The sequence below is a fragment of the Lissotriton helveticus genome, chromosome 5_1 (genome assembly GCF_964261635.1).
Source record: "Lissotriton helveticus chromosome 5_1, aLisHel1.1, whole genome shotgun sequence".
Classification (NCBI taxonomy): domain Eukaryota; kingdom Metazoa; phylum Chordata; class Amphibia; order Caudata; family Salamandridae; genus Lissotriton; species Lissotriton helveticus.
In genome coordinates, this window is record NC_136065.1 from 1805065095 (window position 1) to 1805085100 (window position 20006).

General features: G+C 48.1%; 2 protein-coding genes across 2 annotated transcripts in view; one reads left to right on the forward strand and one right to left on the reverse strand.

Annotated features, from left to right (window-relative positions):
* Window positions 1-20006, forward strand: part of DCAKD (dephospho-CoA kinase domain containing) — a 299574-nt gene that overhangs the window by 40247 nt on the left and 239321 nt on the right. The window contains exon 2 of the mRNA XM_078645136.1: window positions 3607-3719. Coding sequence (XP_078501262.1) covers window positions 3608-3719 — 112 coding nt within the window. The 5' untranslated portion in view covers window position 3607. The remainder of the gene's footprint in view (window positions 1-3606; window positions 3720-20006) is intronic.
* LOC144756516 (uncharacterized) lies at window positions 13019-16899 on the reverse strand. The gene is made up of 2 exons (XM_078646310.1): window positions 16416-16899; window positions 13019-13632 (listed from the first exon to the last, which is right to left on the reverse strand). The coding sequence occupies exons 1-2, from the start codon at window positions 16897-16899 to the stop codon at window positions 13019-13021; spliced, it is 1098 nt and encodes a 365-aa protein (XP_078502436.1).

Genomic DNA, 20006 nt, shown 5'->3' on the forward strand with positions numbered 1-20006 from the left:
TGGGTACGTGAGTCCTCGGTCCCGAACACCTAATCAGGAGAGCTTGCGTGCACAAAACGCTAACACTGCTCAAGGGCTGCCCAGCTGCTCAAGGACCTCCCTGTCTCTGAGGGCTCCGATGTCCTCGGGTCCGAATACAGCCACTAACTCGGGTGCACCAGAGCCTTCGCTCGTGCGCTGGCTCTGCCTGAAAATGGTTCCCCTGACAAAGTATAGGCCTGCGGGAGCCGGCGGTAAGCCTCTGATATAAATCAGACATGCCTTTAGACAGCTGAGGAATCTATAATCGAGTCTCTTGGGCAAGCTAGCCCCATGCAGATCTAATGCTAGCACACAGCTTCATCCGAAACCCCAAATGAGCCTTAGAAAAAGCAGACTTATCTTTACCTGTGAGCAGCAACTAAGAAAGAAGATGACTGACACACAGGGAACTAATTAGCTATCAGAACAATCAGAGGTTCCTAATCTAAGTTGTTTGCATTGTAATGTAGTTGCTGCTGTGGGTTGGCAATTAAAGAGAGATGCATAATATTGGCCTCCGTGCCTTTCCATAAAGTTCAGTAATTTCTTCCAGTAATTTTACCAAAGGAAAATCGAAGCTACTGATACAATAACCTTTTGGGAGAGTTTGGAGACATCACACAGTAAGAAGTAAGCAAAATTGTCAAAATATGGGCCGTAATAAAAGCCCCAACTCCCAATGAGCTTACTGTCCACTTTTAGAGAAGATTCTTTTCTTTTATTACACCAAATTTGGTGAAGCTTTTTAACTCTTTTAGAGGATCTGGAACGCTCTTTCTCTCTATTAGGTTAACGCATCCTTTTAAAAAAAATCTCTTTATTGCAAAAAGAATCGAAATGAGGTGGTCATCACATACAGGGAATACATCTGTTACATGATTGTTTGTTGGAAAACACAGGTTTCTCAAATCTTACCTAATACAGTATGTCTCTGGATTACATTTTTTCAGCTGTAGATTACAATGTAATTAGCTTGTCAATGGGGGTAATTCGACGGGGTTCACATATGTTACCACGATAATCATTCCAATTGGACCATACCGCCACCCACCTTTGGGGGCAGCCCCGGGCCACATACACTGTCTTCTCTTGGATCATACACCAATCCATATCCTTTTTCCAGGAACTGAGTGTCGGAGGTGTGACTGCCCCCCATAATCTCGCTATGTTTCTTTTAGCTATTGCCAGTCCTAACATTACCCATAGTTTACCCTTTGATGATAGGTATGTGAGCTCCCAGATGTTCAGAAGGCACCTTTTAGCCTCTGGGCATAATTCCACAGGTTAACGCATCCTTAATACAACAGAAACATAAAATAAAACCCTGAGAGTGCTGTACATTCTGCAACCTGATTGCATTGCTAAATTTGGGCCTTAAGATCTATACGAAGATCTTTGTGAATAAACTGAAGCAGCAATGCTTTTCTAAGTTGAGCCTGGCTAACTGAGCTTTATAGTGAATAGACAAACCTTTGACAATGTGCGACAAATGTTCCACCTGATAGAGAAGTGAAATAAATGTAACATTTCAATGATGATAATGGCGCTAGATCCCAAAAACACATTTGACCGGGTCAATAGACTTTTTGGGCAAGAATCCTAGAGAGGGTGGCAATAGGCCCCATGATAAGGAAATATATTTGACCCAGTCTCTAGAATTGTTGTGAATGGAGATTAAGTGGATATCCACTGTCTCCACTGCTCTTTGCCTTATCAATGGAACCGCCAGCACTGGCAATTAGGAAGACAGAGTGGGTAGACACAATACACAAAATCAATTATTTAATGGTTGATATTTTACTGACACTGTAATCTGGAGAAGTCTATAGCAAAGACTCTGAAAATCCTAAGTCAGAATGAGACAATATTGGAGTTCAAGGTGAATCTTAAAATCTGAAATGTTGGAAATGAGAATTTAGTAAGGAACTTGTGGAAGACTGGAAAAAATATTCCCTTTAGGGTGGGCTAATGGGAAAATATAATACCTGGGCATCTTTATACACCCAACTTTAAATAGGTTGTATAAGGCAAGCTTTCAACCTGTTATCTCTAATATATACACAGTACTGCCCAATGGACGACACCCCACACAATGGGGGATACATGAAAACATGAGGGAAAGCACTGGAGAAAGTCATAACTCCTGATCAATGGCAAGACATAATGAGGAATGTTCAAAGTGTACAGAATACAATACCATTGTTTTAAATAATGTTAAATTGGCATAGAACTCTGCCCAGGCTTGGTAAGATGTTCTAGGACATGGATAGAAATTCTAGAGGTAATGTGGTAAAATGGGGGAGGACTAGCATGTTTGATTGTCCGACGCTGTGTAATGGACTTAAATGACAGAAATGCTTGGTGAAATGAGCTATCTGTTACCTGAAAATCCCGGGATGATTATTATGCGTCTGCATCCTGTGAGAATTAATGGAATGTCTAGGTATGACTGGATCCTAAAAACTAATATGTTGCTAGCAATGAAAATTAGGTTTCAGTGAAGTGGAAGGGTCTGTCTCTTCCTTCCATTCGTGTTTGGTAAAGGAGGCTGAGCTCTATCATAGACCAGGAAATGTTGACACTTGATTTACTAAATGAGACGGAAATTCTTCATTACTTGGAAACCTCTAATTAACCATCTGCAAAGATATATGTGCCAGCTTTGCACTACCCTAGGACATTTTGGGCGTTGACAACATACTAAGTTGTAAAAACTACTTGAGACCATAGTGAAATAAACAGTGAACTGACAGTACCATTATACCTCATTGTTGCTATTGATTTGTCTGAAGACTGCATTTACTAATCTGGGATGTGTTTTTCCGCTTTATGTAAGGTGTGGCAGTTATGTTGTCATTGATGAATTATTCTGATCCATACTGATAGCAAAATAGTATGCCAGTTGACATCAAATTGGTGCTGTATGAGTGAAAGTTTAATAAAATGTTGGAAATAAACCTTTTGAAATGTTAGAGATCAACAACTTTGATACATCATGTAGTCAACCAACACTTGTATGTAAATTGTGAACTTTCTGATTCTCCATAAAGCCCCTGTAAGCAAGAGTATCATACTTTTAAGTGCCACTAATCCGCTACCCTTCTAGTACTAGCACTTCAGACTCATGTTAAATACATCAGAACAACATTGCTTATGTAAGTCCCTAAACAAGGTTGCAAATTGCCTGGCAAATGTTTGTGTGTTAAGTTGCAAGTGTATTAACAACAATTCGAACAATGCATAAAGCGAAAATTGTATATACTAATCACTGCGTTTTAAAAATAAAATGATTGAATGTAAATGAAGTTGGAAAATCAGTTTGATCCAGCATGTGTTCTAGTATAGAACTCATTTATTCAGAGGGGGTTTATTTGTACTAATACATAATTGTATTCTTAGCTTAGCTACATCAGCAGGAAAATAAATATGCTAGGAATGTGCAGGATTGTTTTGTCTTTCCTAATGTATTTGTTTGTTTTCTGTTTGTTGTACAGCCTTTCATAGTACCTTAAATGATTGAGACTGCTTACCTTTATGTACCTTAATGAGAATGATAGTTTTCAGAATTACCTTATTTTATTGCAGAATGTTCCTGGTCGGCCTGTCTGGTGGGATTGCTTCTGGAAAGAGCACAGTAGTTAATGTATTGAGAGAGCTGGGATGTGCAATCATCGATGCTGATGTTATCGCTAGGCAGGGTAAGTTGTATCTCCTTTTTTTGTTTGAGCACATTGCAGGTAGCTAGTGTTGCTATGTATGGGCAACAAAGCCCTCCGAGCTTAGAACAGTAATGACAAAATTTCACCTCCCCACTAACATATATTACTCTTGCCATGATTACCACTAGAGGTACAAAATGGGGTGGTGATGGACGGAGCATCCGAACCAATCAAACACTCACACCCAGTCAAAAGATCTGGGTTTAATCCATCACCGTTCTTTAGCCCACTCTGCCACCCCAGGTCAGACATGGCTATATGCAAATCAGTCTGACCCTGTGCCTCATGGGAACAGTCCAGCCCGAACTGCCAAGCCATGCCTTCCCTGGACCGGAAGCAAGCTTCCGAGGACCGGTTTCTGGCATTACAGCCGTCTTCAGCCCGGCTTGCTTGAATCCAGTGGCAAAGTGAGCAAGGGACTCACGTCTGAGCATACCCTGCCACACTTATGGCGGCCAAAAGCGGTACAAAAGGGGGTGGTGATGGATGGAGCATCCGAACCAATCAAACACTCACACCCAGTCAAAAGATCTGGGTTTAATCCATCACCGTTCTTTAGCCTACTCTGCCACCCCAGTTCAGACATGGCTACATGCAAATCAGTCTGACCCTGTGCCTCATGGGAACAGTCCATCCCGAACCACCACCCCCTTTTGTAATGATTACCACTAGAGGCAGGATGATGATAGGATAAGTAGAAGACCCCTATAATCAGTGTGGGGACAGTTGTACCATTTGTAGAAAAAAGACAACATGTTTTGGGTCACAATATTGGGTTTATGTGTAGATCTAAATGACTCTCCTGGCTAGTCCACAGTAATTTATTTGAAGTGGAATACTTTTGTATTCCAAATGTATCCAGGATACTCTTGCAGTTATGCATCTCGCATTCCGACCTGCCTCTTCTTTGTCCTTTGAATGTAAATTATCTGTAAGTTTATCTACATTATTGAGGCTCCACAGGTGTAGTCTTAGGAAAAACAACAATTCACCAGATGTTGTGTGAGTGCCTTACATTTCTGTAAATGAGGTCCCACCCTCAGAGGGTACTGTCAAATACATTCAAACTCTCTGCAATGCATAAATAAATAAGGCATCCAGAGATTTCTCCTCTCTCTGTTAATCAGGCTCCAAGACTGAGAGAGTGTTTTTTGTAATCTTATGTTTCTTGGGTCTTGGAAACAAATAGCTTTAAAATACATTGTCTACTGTTTTTGATTCTTGGCAAGTTAGATCTTTGAAAAGTTTAATTGGGAACAAAGAAAAACAATCTTGAGCAGTGCCTTAGCGTAAATGGCCAGTTTGATTTTGCTGACCTGAACCACTACTAATTTTTCCAGCAAGAATATAATTTACTTGTTTATCATTCTCTACAAGTATGAGAAGCATTTCCAAGGCAACAAATCTTCAACTCTTAAAACCAGAACTTTTCATCATGCTTCATCCTGAAAACATTCTTATGCCACAACTGAAGGCTTCACTTTGATCCATATGCAGCACCTCCTTGTAAGCCTCCTTAGATTTTAAATTATTAGCCTCATTGCATCAACAAAGAAAGTCTTGTGATCAGCAGCTTGAGTCTTTTTTAAATAAACATTTGAAGCTTGGTTAGTTTCTGTTGAAAATTACATTCACAAGTGATTGATTGATTAGTTCTGTTTATTATCTACCCACTTATCCAAAAGTCTCTTGGCGTGGATTTAAGTAATTACCTAAAAGAGATGCATTTTAGGTCTTTTTTAAACACCTTTAGCAAGGGGTTGTCCTATATGTTACTATGAATAAAATTGTAAAGGTTGTCTCTAGATGGTATATCACCCAAGCACCATTTCACTTGTGTTCTACCCTTGGTATTATAAGGCATTTTTCTACTAAATGTACATTCAGGTTGCAACCTAGGTATTGTTTGGGTTAGCCAGTTTTCAGATTCAGTTATAGATGAGGCATTGCATTTTGAATTTAATACGCTGCCTGAAAGGCATCCAGTAAAGAAAACTTCCAGCTTGGATAATATGATTGTTCATTTCCGAAACTAGCCTGGCTGTGGCATATTGAGGCAGGTAAAATTGGTCTATTTCAGTGTTTCCCAAACTATGGGTCGCGACTCTATTTTTGGTTTGTCTCAAAAGTCAAAGCAATAAATAAAGACGTCTTTAAATTCTGTCTTTATCTTGTCATATTTTCTGTGCTTCTAAGACGGAGGTCAAAGGTCAAGCAATGTCTTTGGCTGTTTATTGGTTTAACACGGGGACTGGTGCTTACAAAATCCTCTCACTTTGGTGTCAGAGAAAGAAAAGCAGTGCTTAATTAAAAAAAAAAAGACAAAAAAAGAGTTCCAGGGCCTTCGTCAGGAGGCCACCACAGCTTCCACCACCTATTGCCACGGTCAGCCCTGCCAATGGAAGTACCTACAAACTACTAACCATTACACTGCTACGAGTGTGACATTTCAGACTGGTTGAGCCTCCAAATCTATAAGAATGGCTTGGGCTGCTAGTATTACTTGTATTTAATATATATTTAAAAACATTTTTTAAGCACTAAATCATTCACTCTTTCTATATAGATGCCAGGAAGCGTTAAATGTCGGATTCTCCTTTGCGTAATTGTGCGTAACTTCTTGAATATATTATCACGGGCATTTCGCAAATCTGAAAAAAAATGAAAGAGGAAAATTATATAAATACTGTATAGTAAACTTAGATTGAAACTTTTCAAATAATGTCTGTTAGTGATGTTTACGATGGGCTTAACATGTTTTTTCTACAGTCTAATGTTTTCCTGTTTATTAAGATGTGTGGTTTTGGACTGGTATCCCAATATCATTACTCTACCGTGAGGATATATAGTCCCAATGGATTATCCAATTTGTGGCATGCAATGGAAAGTTTAAAAACACAGGACTATGGTTCTTTGCAGCCCTTCCGTTTAATGAAGCCTCGTGAATTTGCTAACATTCGTTTTCAGTGGATTGTTCTGTTAATCCTTTTCAAATGAAATTGAATGTCCCGTCACCTAAATATAGATTTATCAGACAATGTCAGATGGGCTTGTCAGACACTCTTCTTTGTCCTTCAGAGCAAATAAAAAACGTAAGCATACACGCACAGTTGTGTGCATTTTAGCTGTGTTTAGGAAACGTTGAAGGCCTTTTTGAACATTGGCAATTTTGATAATTTTAACAAAATAATTCCAAGCCCAAAAGTGTTTTGTTGTCTGCTTGGAATTGAACCCCCTAGCATTAGAATCCGCTGTCAGTGGAGTTCTAAAGCAAATCGCCTCTCCATCCCAGAACGAGTGGGCCAGTAAAAAGCTAATTATATCTTTTTTAGGTCTCACCTAGACGAAAGCAAAGCGAAGCTTTGCTGTCTAGGGCGAGACAACTAATGCTGTTACTTTCAGGGGAATGAGGACTGCAAAGTGCCAAGTGCTTTTGCAGGCCGAGATTTGACCTCGTGAGCGCGCACGCCCAGCCGGCGCCGTGCACATCCCCTGCCACAGACACACACATGCACACGCAGGCAGGAAGGGCCACACACACACAGACACGCGCGCACCCCCCCCCCCCGCCGCACCCACGCAGGAGCGCATCTACACAAACACACGCACACACACATACAGAGACACCACCCCCCCCACACCCCCGCCGCCGCATACATAGAAGCGCCCCCGGCCGCCGCATACATGAGGCCTCACGCCCCTCCTCTCTATTCGGAACTCACCGGGTCGGCTGGCTCTCGGCGGCGGGCCGGTCTCTCCTTCTCCAGCGGGGGCTTCCCTCTTCTGCAGGGGACCCCCCGCCATGGCTGGCACGGCATCTCCGGTCACAACAGGCAAAGCTTCCGCAAGGCAGTGGGAGTGGACACACCTCTTCCCGGCCCCGCCCACAACCAGGCGGCGGGCCGGGCATCTGCTTCCGGTGTTTTCCTCCGGGCTGCGGCGGTGATTGTTTTCTCGTCTCCTCTTGTATTTTGTTTGCTCACTAATGCTAAATTCGACAAGGGCTGTGGGAAGAAGAGATGTTGTGAAATGAAAACTCTTGAAATGGAAGGGCTTTCAGTGTGGGTTCAAACAACGCAGCTCTTGCCCTGGCCCGAGCTACAGATCTACACTTCCTGTCCGTGTGTTTTTATACCCGCGTATAAAGTAACTAATGCACATTTTTGTTTGTGTTAGTTGAATAGGGCGCAATTTAGGTTGCGAAACAACACACGCGGGGTGTTTGACAGCCTTGCCCTACTGCCAGCCGCCCAGGAAGGAGGCTGCAGTCCGCTGCTGGTAACGCTCTGCCTCTGGGCTGCGAGCGCCTGCACCCAGTGGCTGGTTATCGCCCACCCCACCCACCTACCACGCAGAGCAATGAGGCGGGGAAAGGTGCGTGTGTCTCCGCCAGTGTCATTAAACACGGGCCTCTTTCAAGGGCCATCCGATATGACTGGGGCAGCGTATCCGCCGTGTGACACTGACAGCAGGGTGCGTGTTTACACTGCTGCCCCGACTCAAAGACATTCCTTCGCGCGATGCCCTGACTGTCAGGTATTTCGAATTACATCGACACTTCCCGATTAGGAACAGCTGTGCGGCTTGCACATCCTTAGGGATAAAATGTGGAACTCGTTGACAACCTCCCCCGCATCCACAGCTGCACTTGCTGCAAGAATGCAGTGCGCACTCCGTCGGACAGCTTGGCTTCAGTTGTTGACCTACTCAACCAACACACGACATTCCTTTGGGCCGTGCACTTTAAGTACAGATCGATACACATCACTGTCAAATCATCAACCACAGTGGCGAACATAGATATATTGTTTATCTATTTATTGTCACATCTTTCTTGCTGTCAGTCTTGGGGATTCCTGGCACTGTGGGTAACGAGTGCTGCTGTTATTCAACTGTATGCTACTCAATGTATCGTCTTCTGAAGAATGAAAGGCAGGCCCTTCCGTCTTCGAATTAAATCACGAGCCTTATATATAATTAATCAATTCTTCACAGAGTCCTGAGAAGTCTTTAGAACTACATATCCCACACCATGCCATGTTATATTGACATTATGAGTCCGGGCCAGGAAGTGGAATCTGCTCTAATTCTGATGTGACAAGAATTCGGCGGAGGCCAGAGGCTGAGCGCAAAAAGTCCACTCACACAGACCTTGGAAAAGAAACCTTTTACTCTCTACTTAACGTAACCTCTACTTATTAAATTACAACAATACAATAACTACTGCTACCGGTACAATTATTACTTTTTTGATATTAATTATCATTCATCATTATTCCAACATTAACATTTTATTCTCAAATATATGTGTTTTATGTATTATCATGTAATTTCTTTGCTATTCTGGCGACATTCCGCCTCCAAGTACAGCCCGATATTCACTCAAAATGAAAGAAATATATGTTTTTTTAATTTCTTTCATTTTAGTATAATCGCGTCAACCATGCTTTACTTATAACATTTTAAAAGTAATGCGCAGGTGCCGCGATTATACCAAAATGAAAGACATAGATGTTTTTTCTATTTCTTTAATTTGGGTATAATCGCTGTACTCGGGATTATACAAAATTTACGAGAGATATACCAGCATTTGCGAAAGAATAAGCTATTGGCATTGTAAATAACAATGCCATTTATTTATCTGTTTTCAAAACCAACACATAAATAAAAATGTTGTCATTTACAATGCCAATAGCTCTAACCTTTGCAAGGGCGAGACCGTTGCATTGTAAATGCTTGTTTCTATTCCCAGCAGCAGCCTTTGGTTTTATTTTTTTGTGTATAGACCAAGAGGTGCCCCAGATAAATAATTGCTGTTTTGGCGTGTGTTGGTGTTGTCTCTGTGTTGATGCCCTACAGAACCGCCTTGCCAGCTTCGGCACTTGCCTTGCCAAGCTCCACACTTTTGCCAGCCATTTGCTACTTCCGGTTTGGATTACACTCTTCCGTCCCGTGGCTGCGCATCCTTGGCTGCCACTGTCATTTCCCGTGGAAGCTCGTGTAACGCGTCTCGTCTGAGTGTCTGGATTAAAAGGCGCTTGTGCCCTTAAGGAGCCGCAGCCATTGAGGGGCGAAGCGTGAGAGGCTCTTTAATTTCCCATGCCTGCCCTACGAGAGGACTGTCTGCTCGCTCACTTACTGTCACACATGTGATTGATGTGGGTGCTATTTCTGAAGATATGTAAGGAGTGCAAGCCTGCCGCGGGCGTTCACATAGCCCTGAGTCACTGGTCACTTCTCCACACAAAACCCAAACCTGCTTATACTTCTCCATTAGTGCCGATGGACTCTGCCCTCATTCAGCCTTCTCTGCCCATGTATTTGCGGGTAGACGTTATCACCACCTTCTTGATTATTCATAAATTAAGTTAAGTTTGTCTTAGTTGGCCCTTTGCGGCGGCAGCAAGAAGCAGTTAATAATGCACCACAAGGCCCCTTGGATGAGATCTACATGATCTCACAGAGCAATGTTCCATCACCTGTGAGGCACATATTTCCACTGTATCTCTCCTCTTTGTAAGCACCTAGGATGCCAAAGTGACTGGTAGAGTGGGAAGAAAGTGCACACACACCTATAGTGCCCCTGGCTTTTCCTCCAAAAACGGCCAATGTTTCTCAAACAATTCACACTTTAAAAAAAAGTCTATAGGCTTTATCTGTATAAATCATAAGTGTACCATGAGGATTCTGCTGTCAGGCTTGCTAAATCCAACACTACCCCAGGCGTGTCCTTCAGATTAATTAAAGAGAACACCAAAAGGTTCAAATGTAGACTTTTTCCTCCTAGGCATTAACAAGCAATGCTCGCGGGAAGCCTCGCAACAGGTCCTGGGGTCAAGCGGTGGCTGCGCACGCCGCCGCGGATTCCTCAGCATGCCGCCGGGCCTTTCAGCCTGTCTGGGAAAGCGAAAGCACACCGCCATGCATGCGTAAAGACAAAAAAATGCGCGTGCGTGTGCACAAAGATGGTGTTGGGCTGTTCACATGCGCGTGCGTTTTTTTATCCCTACGCGGGCATGTTTAGCTTTGTGGATGGCGAGAGCAGCCATCTTTGTCCATTTGGACGCACGTGCATGCGCTGCTTTCGCCAGGCGAGACCTAATAACTGATCACGTTTTTGGTGGTAGGTTCTTTAACACCTTTGACCTCCACCCATCTGGATAAATTATCTATCATGACAATAAAATACCTCTTGCAGTTGGGAAGAACATGATAAGATCCTAGAAAATCCACACTGCCATACTCTACTTACAAATTACAGCAGATTCTTCTGTACCTTCGGTTCTCAACACTTTATCACTCACCTTGCACTTCTCACATCTTTGAACAAAACTTTTAACCTCATTGTCCACTTTTGGCCACCAGAAATCTTCTCTTAATCTCCTTTTGGTAGCCGTCTAGCCCAAATAAGCTAAGTGCTCCGAAGCAATTATGCGTTGACGGAAACAAAGGGGAGGGGGGTGGGGGGGGGTGTATCAGTTTAGCGTTCCAAAATATCTGTAACTCGTCAGGCAAGTTTTTCTCTTTCGGCTAACCTGATTCAACCATCTGCATGACCTCTTTTAGTACTATGACGGGTCTGTGCTCGTGCACAGCCTCTGGTGTTGCGTTAAATGAAGGTGGTTAAAGCTTGATGTGCTCCTGGGGTATCCCTCATTGATCGAGAGCGTGGTTAAAACTGAATCAATGGTCCAACCTACATTGGGTTGAATCCCCCTATGCACAATCTTGACCGCTATATCACTAGGGAATTTGAAATTTGTGTAATCTTTTGAATGAAACAGTAGTCGATATTTTCAATCCAATCAGTTTTATGTAATGAACTTCAATTCAATCCATTAATGTTTGATATTGAAAATGCAATCATTATCATCCTTTTTAGATTTCCAAAATCCAATGCATTTCGGCAGGGTGCCCTTTGTCAGTGATCACTCTAAAGTTAAATAAAAATGTCATGAAGCATGGAAGAAACCATCGTGCCATTCATGAAATGTGAGAACATGAAGTCTAATTCAAAGTCTGATAAGTGTGCTGGCTAGACGATTGGTGAAATGAAAGGTAAAGTGCTATAAGGTCAAAGGAGCGTTAAATAAACAATTGTGATCATGGACTGACAAATACAAAGTTAATCAGACAGTGTTAGAAAAGCCCGGTGGCCATGTAAAGGATATGGTACAAGTGGTGTTACTGTGCTTAAATGGCCAATGTTTAGAACTTGATTGAAGTATTAAGGAGGAATCACAAATTTGCAATGAAAACATGCCCGATATTGAGCAATGTGCTCTGGTGTGTTAAAAAGAAACATCGCGCAATAAACAGACCACGCAGTGTCAGCGTAAAAGGCCATTTTATTAGACCAGAAACTGCGTAATCTGTACAAAAACAGTAAACATAAACAGGTAATAACATCAAACCCCCACTCACACTCCCCTCTCACTCGTTTCACTCGTTCCACCTCCTCACAAAGCCCTAGAGGCTCCATACCATGCTTTCTTCCTGCCCCTCAATCATTTGTCATCCAGCCCACTCATTGCGTCCTGCCATTCACGCTTCTATCCCCCCTAAGAACTCCCCCCCCAAGGGATGGGTGTGCCCGCTCTTGACCCCCTTGTCCCTTCAAGTACCGCCTAACGCAGCTCTGGCCTAAACTGGCAACGCCATCGACCAGCCCTACAAACCACCTCCAACTGCCGGGTGGGTGGGCGGCCTTTCGTGACCCTCCCGATGGTGCCAGGCGCAGGAAGAGGAAGTTCCCTTCCTCCCCTGCGCCTATATACCCCACCCCCTAACTCCACCCTTTCCCCTACCTGGCCTATCAGCGCGAATGACCCCGGGGGAAGACTAGTCTGCGACTGTGCTTCCCCCGGGGCCCGGCATCGCGCAATAAACAGACCACGCAGTGTCAGCGTAAAAGGCCATTTTATTAGACCAGAAACTGCGTAATCTGTACAAAAACAGTAAACATAAACGGGTAATAACATCAAACCCCCACTCACACTCCCCTCTCACTCGTTTCACTCGTTCCACCTCCTCACAAAGCCCTAGAGGCTCCATACCATGCTTTCTTCCTGCCCCTCAATCATTTGTCATCCAGCCCACTCATTGCGTCCTGCCATTCACGCTTCTATCCCCCCTAAGAACTCCCCCCCCAAGGGATGGGTGTGCCCGCTCTTGACCCCCTTGTCCCTTCAAGTACCGCCAACCAGTGAACCCCCTGTAGGGCGGTTCACTGCCCCACCCCCCCTCTCAAGGGGACCCAGTCCGCTACCCGCCCGCAATCATACCCTGGGACACCAGATAGCCTCATTCCACAACTTGCTCACCACATCTCTCATCTCCATCATGTAATAAGCATTGCCCAACTGTGACAAATGCACCCCGTCGTCCCTAAAAACTAACGGCTCCGCAAGTCGAATCCCCTCATGTGCAATTACTTTAATGTCATTGTCGCCACAGTAAAGTCTCATGGCCCTGTTGAGCTTCCTTCGTGCCTTCTCGATCGCCCCATGTTTCATAGCCCCTCTCCACACTTTCCTGGGGACCAACTCCGTCCAGGCAATGCAGGTCCCTGCAAGCCTGCCCTTCAACACATCCAGATCCCGTTGCATGAGTTGCAAAAGTGCCAAACCAGACAGCTGCACCAGGTCGTTCTCCCCCAGATGTATGATCAACAAATCAGGACATCCCCTCTGTGGGAGCATCTTCGCGAGCCAGGGCAGTAGTGCCCCCCATCGCATGCCACCTTTGCCCCACCATTGTACCTCGTGCAAGTGTCCTTTCAGTCCCAGGTTACGGCCGTAAATCTGTCGCTCCGCATATTTAGACGCCCAATGCACGAAGGAGTGCCCAACAATCCAAGTCACCGTCTTACTGCCCGGTCCACCCACGCAACCTACGAAGAAAAAGATGTTAGAAACAGGAAAACAACGACATGCTGAACAACAACCTCACAGTCAACCCTCACTTCCTCACATACTTCTCGCAACAGCGGGACTTCCAACGCCCAATCCTCCTTATCCTGTCCCAGGACCACCCCAGCCTGGCCGCAGCTGTCGCAGCCCCAATCCTGAACGAATGAGTCCCGAACCCAGAAGCATCCAGCCCCAGCTTCCGCAAAGCCTTGCGCAACACAGCCAGCAACTGGCCCGCCGTCACTCTCGCGCCAGAGGCATGAACAAACATCTCCCCCTGCGCCACACTCACTGACCTCAGGAAACAACGCCACTCAAACACCGGGCACGCTACCCCGCCCCCAGTCTCATTCAGCCACACCCACTTACCCCTGCCCAACTGGTCAGTCTTCGAGCACCGCAACCAAATCCCCAGCCGGCCCCCATCCACCCGAATCTCCTCGAACAACCTGCCAGCCAACCTCCTCGAACCCAACAACTCCGAAACCCGGAAAGCCCCGAAAAACATCCACACCATACATAAACGGAAAAGGCCAGCCTCAACCAGGTCATAACAACAATCCGGCAACACCCCAACCAGCCGAACCAGCAACTCAAAAGTGATTGCCTCACGCAGCCTACCCCCCCCCCCCCCCACTCCCGCGTTCCCTGCCCCAACCCCGCAACATCCTACTCACGATCACATCCTTGGTCGGATCAAACCCCAGAAACAGCACACAGTAAAAAGAGATACCCGCCAATTTGCCAGAGATTGTAGCCGCAGACAAACCCCTGTCCACACAAACCAACACAAAACGTCTCAGCCCCTGCCTCACACCAGACTCAGCTCCCACCACGCAATCCACGTTCCAGCCCATGAAAGCACTAAATTCCGACCATGCCAAACGATACGTCCTCCTTGTAGTTTCAGCCAGCGAACCCTCCACCAGTCCAATCATCCTCACTCCCCCAAGGCCCAGATGCCGGCCGGCAGCTCGGTCTTGCAAGTATCCGCTCCCGGTGCCAGGCGTCAAAACCGCTGCCACTGCGAACGAGACAAAGCATCCGCAATGTCATTATTCGCTCCAGGGACATGCTTAGCCCGAAACACCACATTCAACCGCAGACACGCCAACATGAAACTCCGCAACAAGCGCAACACTCTCAGGTCCCGTGCCCTCTGATGATTCACCAACTCCACCACAGTCATGTTTTCCACATGGAAAAGCACAGATCTGTTCCGAAATTCCTCCCCCCAGACCTCCAGTGCCACCAGCAACGGGAAGAATTCCAAGAAGGCAATGCTCCTCCCCTGTGTCAACCATGGAGCCGGCCAGACCTCTGCACACCACCTCCCGTCCCAGAAAACACCAAACCCCGCCGACCCAGCCGCATCGGAGTAAATTTGGCATTGCCAGACCGCCCTCTCCTCATCAAAATCCAGGGACACACCATTGAAATCCTGCAAGAAAGCCATCCATGTCCTCAAATCCGCCCTCACTCCCATGGAAATCCGGACTCTGTGATGCGGAAGCACTGCCCCCGACATGGCCATGCCGAGCCGCCTGCAGAACGTCCGTCCTGCCCGCACCACCCTACACGCAAAGTTGAGAAAGCCTAGAAGTTTCTGAACTGCCCGCAAAGGAATCCGCTTCTCCCCAACCGCCCAGTCCAGGCATGCCAGTATCTCTGCCACCTTGGCCGCAGGGAGGCGCGCCATCCACTGCACCGAGTCCAATTCAATCCCAAGGAACGTGAGGCAACAGCTGGGACCAGCTGTCTTCTCCGGCGCCAGAGGCACCCCGAAACGAAAGGCCATCTCCTGGAAATGCGACAGGGCCCTGCCGCAATCCCCGGAATCCGCCCTCCCCAGGAAGAGGAAATCGTCCAAGTAGTGAGTAACCTCACGGCACCCACTGACCCGAACCATGACCCACTGCAGAAAAGTGCTAAAGAGCTCAAACAGGGCAGAGGAAACGGCACACCCCATGGGCAAAACCTTGTCCACGTAGATGGCCCCCCCAAACTGCATGCCCAGTAGTGAAAAATCCGCCAGGTGAATAGGCAGCAGACGGAAGGCCGACTTGATGTCACATTTAGCCAATTCCGCCCCCGGACCACAAACCCTCACCAGCCGGATCGCGTTGTCCACCGACGCATAGAGCACCCTAGAATCCTCCTCCGCGATAAAACCATTCACCGACTGGCCTTCCGGCCAAGACAGATGATGGATCAACCTGAACTCCCCCTCCTCCTTCTTCGGCACCACCCCCAATGGAGAGACGATCAAATCACACAAAGGCCAGTCAGCAAACGGGCCATCCACCCTACCTTCCAACACCTCCTTCTGCAGCTTTGCAGCCACTACACTCGGCAGTTCATTCGCAGATCTCAAATTGTCGGCCCAACGTCGCTCCCTAGGACCTTGATAGCCCACCCTAAAGCCCTCCGTGAACCCCCAGAAAAGCCGCGCCGCGGCCTCCCTATCCGGGTAACAAGAGAGCCAAGGGGCCATCGCCTCCACGCTAACCGGAGTAGGCGCCCTTCTGTCCAGGGTGTCCCCGCCCCCTAGCGTTCCTCCACTGCTCCGAGGGCGTGGTGAGGGTAAGGCACTGAGTAAGGGAATGCTTCCCACCACATTTGGAACACTCATGTTTGAACTTACAGGGGTACCGAGAACAGTACCCTCTGCTGTAGCTCCAACAAACCCCCGTGGAAACACCTCCCGGCTTGGACTGCTGTCCAGAGACGATGGTGCTGGGCACCGAGCCTCCCCCCGCCCCACCTTGGGCGGGACGCGGTGGAAAGGACCGATACACCACCGGCAGGCCACTGGCAGTATGGGTGGACGCAGTGGAGTGCGTCAACGCCATCCACTGCACCCAGAGTTCCTGGTCCACTTCCCCCCAGCTCTTCTCCGGATTCGCACTGACCCTGGCTCGAAACTCCTCATCGTAGCTCAGCCATGCAAACCCCCCGAACTGCATCTGGGCCTTACGAATGATATCCATGTATTTGAACAGCGCAATCGCCCTATCCAAATACCTCTGGCAGTAGACACTGGCAAAGATTAAGAACGCCGACGTCCAATTCTCCATTGTCACCGGCACCCTAGGGCGCCTAGTCAGCTCCCACTCCTCCTCTTTGGACCCCTCCTTCGCCTGCACCTCCCTGTGCAGCAACTTAAAGACGTCCACAAACTCATGCTTCCAAATCCCTTCCTTCAATTTCTCCGACAGGTGGGACCCCAGTGGCATAGCCAGCCCCATGTACGGCAGCTTCTTTGGTAACTTCACACCCTTCTCCTCCTTTCCCCCCACCTTGTCCGTCTGCACCCCCAACGTCACCAACTTACCGTCCACCTGTTCACCATCCTCAGGAGGACTGCCCGATGGCTTCTCCCCTTCCCTCACAGACCCCTCCCCAACTCCCACAGATCTACAAGCCCTCTTGCGCCCTTCCCCACTCCGGGGACCGTCATCCCAGGCAGCCCACCATGCACCCTCACCTGTGAGTGTCTCCGTCCTTTCCTTGGGCCGTCCCCTGGGCACCGCCACCTGGACCACCGTCGTCCGTGTCGTATTCCTCGTCGACGCCGGGGCCTGCAAAACACCAAGGTCGCCGTTGTCCGCAGCGCCCCCTAAGCCTACCAAGTCATCCCGCACCTCCCCCTCCTCCAGGTCATCACTCTCCGTGCCATAATCCAACTCAAGCACCGGTTCCTGATCCACACGCACATTCTCCACCTCCTTCACCGCTCTCTTCACACCTTTCTGGACACTCTTCGGTACACGCACGCCCACTTGCACACGCGCCGCAGGGGCCCGAGCCCTCGGAGGAGGGACAGCCGCCGCAGACTGCCCTGCTACTTCAGTCCTGCGTTTCGGAGCCGTCTTGCGCTCCGCCAGGCACCCCCGGGCTCTGCCAGCAGCCGCCGGCTTGGATCCCCTCCCACCCCTCAGGTCGCTCCAGCCTGAGTGGGCCCCGGCACCATCGGGCCTCAAAGCCGTCCCGGCCGTCCCTACGCCTACCATGACTCTCTGCGGAGGGTGGTCCTCCACAGGCCCCTTGGCCCTGACCCTCCTGAGCTCATCCTCCCTCACCGCCTCCCGTTCCTCCTCAGAGGTCGGGGAAGGGCACTCGTCAAAATCACGGTGCCAAACTGCACTCACCCTGGCCCCGGCCTGTTCAGCCCGCCGGGCCTCCCGGATCTGCTCCAGGATCCTCTCCCCCCTCGCTCTCTCCTCCCAGGAAGCTGCACCCCAAATCTGGGGAGGCGGGGGCGGGCCATAGCCATAAAAGTCGGCCCCCGAGGGGAAGAAACCCACCTGCGAGAACCCCGGGGCCCACCCAGGCCCTCCCGGCATCGGAAACAGCAAGGGCCGCCCGGCCCCGCCCACCGAGGGCCCCACCGCCGCCTGACCCGCCGGGGCAGGGGTGCCCGCCCTGGAACTTGTGGACAGGTCGAGGGGGGCAAATTCCTCCTGACCCTTGACCTCCCCGGGGGTGCCCCCTATCATGCCAACCCCAGGAGTGCTAGCAGCAGCCCGCTCCCCGGACCCAGACGCCCTGGCCCCACCCGGGGCCACCCCCACCTCAGGTGCAGGCCCAGAAGGTGCATCCTCTTGCCCCGCCCCCTGTGCGGTGCCAGCCGGCACCTGCAGGGGGTCCAGAAGCGACAACGCGGGAGGCACGGGCCCCACAGCGGCCCCAGTCGCCCCAGGCGCGAACTCAATTTGGGGGTAAGCACGGGGGGGCAGGTTCGTCCGCTTCCCGCCCCTCGCCATGTCCCTGTGCACTCCGCCCCCCCCCCGCTCCAGAAACAAATCCTCCGTGTCAGGCTCGTCGTCCTGACACGCCACCACCGCGGCCGACACCCCGGCCGAGGCAGCGCGAGTACCCCTGGTGGCCCCCACCCACGCTTGGCCCAAAACCCCCGGGCGGAGCAGGTCGTCCCGCCCGGCCCGCGTGAGCAACAACAAGGCCTCCCGGACCTCCTGTGACGTGACACCCGACATCGCGCCAAAGTGCACGCTTCCGGCGTGTCAAAACTGCCCCGGCTGCCGTGAAACAGCCCCCGGCGCTCACTGAGCCGACCCCAAAGACCACCCAACTATCCTGAACTAAAACCACTAAGCTACCACTAACCTCCCTTTCGTGACCCTCCCGATGGTGCCAGGCGCAGGAAGAGGAAGTTCCCTTCCTCCCCTGCGCCTATATACCCCACCCCCTAACTCCGCCCTTTCCCCTACCTGGCCTATCAGCGCGAATGACCCCGGGGGAAGACTAGTCTGCGACTGTGCTTCCCCCGGGGCCCGGCATTCCCGATGTGAAGCACAGTGCTCTAGTGCGTTAAAAAGAAAGTGACATACTCTTACACGAAAGTGAAGCGTGTTAGGTGGCGTGACAGCGATAAACAAAAGCTTGCATGAACAATGCAAGCAGCGTGCTCTGGTGCATTAGTCAAAAGTGAACGACGCAAATGAAAAAGTGAAGCATGCATAGCGGTTTACTGAAAAAGCGGAAGCATACACAAACGATACATGGGTGGAATCACGGGTTATTTAAGGATTATTAGGTGAATAGCCTACGCGGTCATAGTGAAACAGAAAATACTGGCTAAGTCTCAAGACGGTTTTTAAGAAACTACCCTGGTAATTAATTTGGATGAGTTGACGAAAACTTACTCAGAAGTTGAGATAGCCGGAGTTCGTCAAGGGTGTAATCAAGTGCTCGCTTCCTGTTCAAAGCTGTTAGTGGCGTCAGCCATTAGTGTGGCATTTTTACGAAATCTCATATGATTTAATCTACATAAAAAAGGACTCTGCTGAATCTAACGCATGTCAGCCATATTGAATGAAATCCCATGTTAGTAATCATTGTATGAAAATAAGTTTGATGGAAAAGGCAATTTAACAAGTATGTTACCAAAAGGGAGCTTGAATGGAGGGAGGAATATATGCATGTTGGTGTTATCTTAAAACGACAAGGTATTTAGAAAATAAAAAAGTGTATAACAGTGTTGTGCAAACAAAATGAAATTGAACATCTGTGTTGTCTATCATCATGAAAATATATGAAAAATTGAAATAAATGTATAACATCAGTGATGTCAGTCATGAAAAATAGCTAATATACGAAAATTAAAGCAAGTGTAAGCCAGTGTTATACTAGTAAAACTAAAGTAGGACAATATCTAGCATGTTGGCCGCCTTGGAAATGAAAAATATATAACCTGATATAACCAAAAAGGTTCATAACATAGTGATCTGAAAACATTTTTTAGAATTTAAGTCATGGATAAAACACACCAAGTGTGAGTCAAAAATCTTGAACATTAAAGTAAAAGAAGAATGCATCTTCATAGCTAAAGGTA

Bases quoted from the DNA above. Each gene is read 5' to 3' on its own strand.
- LOC144756516 (XM_078646310.1), bottom strand. From the start codon at position 16,899: ATGGGGCTGGCTATGCCACTGGGGTCCCACCTGTCGGAGAAATTGAAG. The intron at 13,633-16,415 runs GTGGGGCGGGGG...TTTTCTTCGTAG, and splicing joins TCCACCGCGTCCCGCCCAAG to GTTGCGTGGGTGGACCGGGC.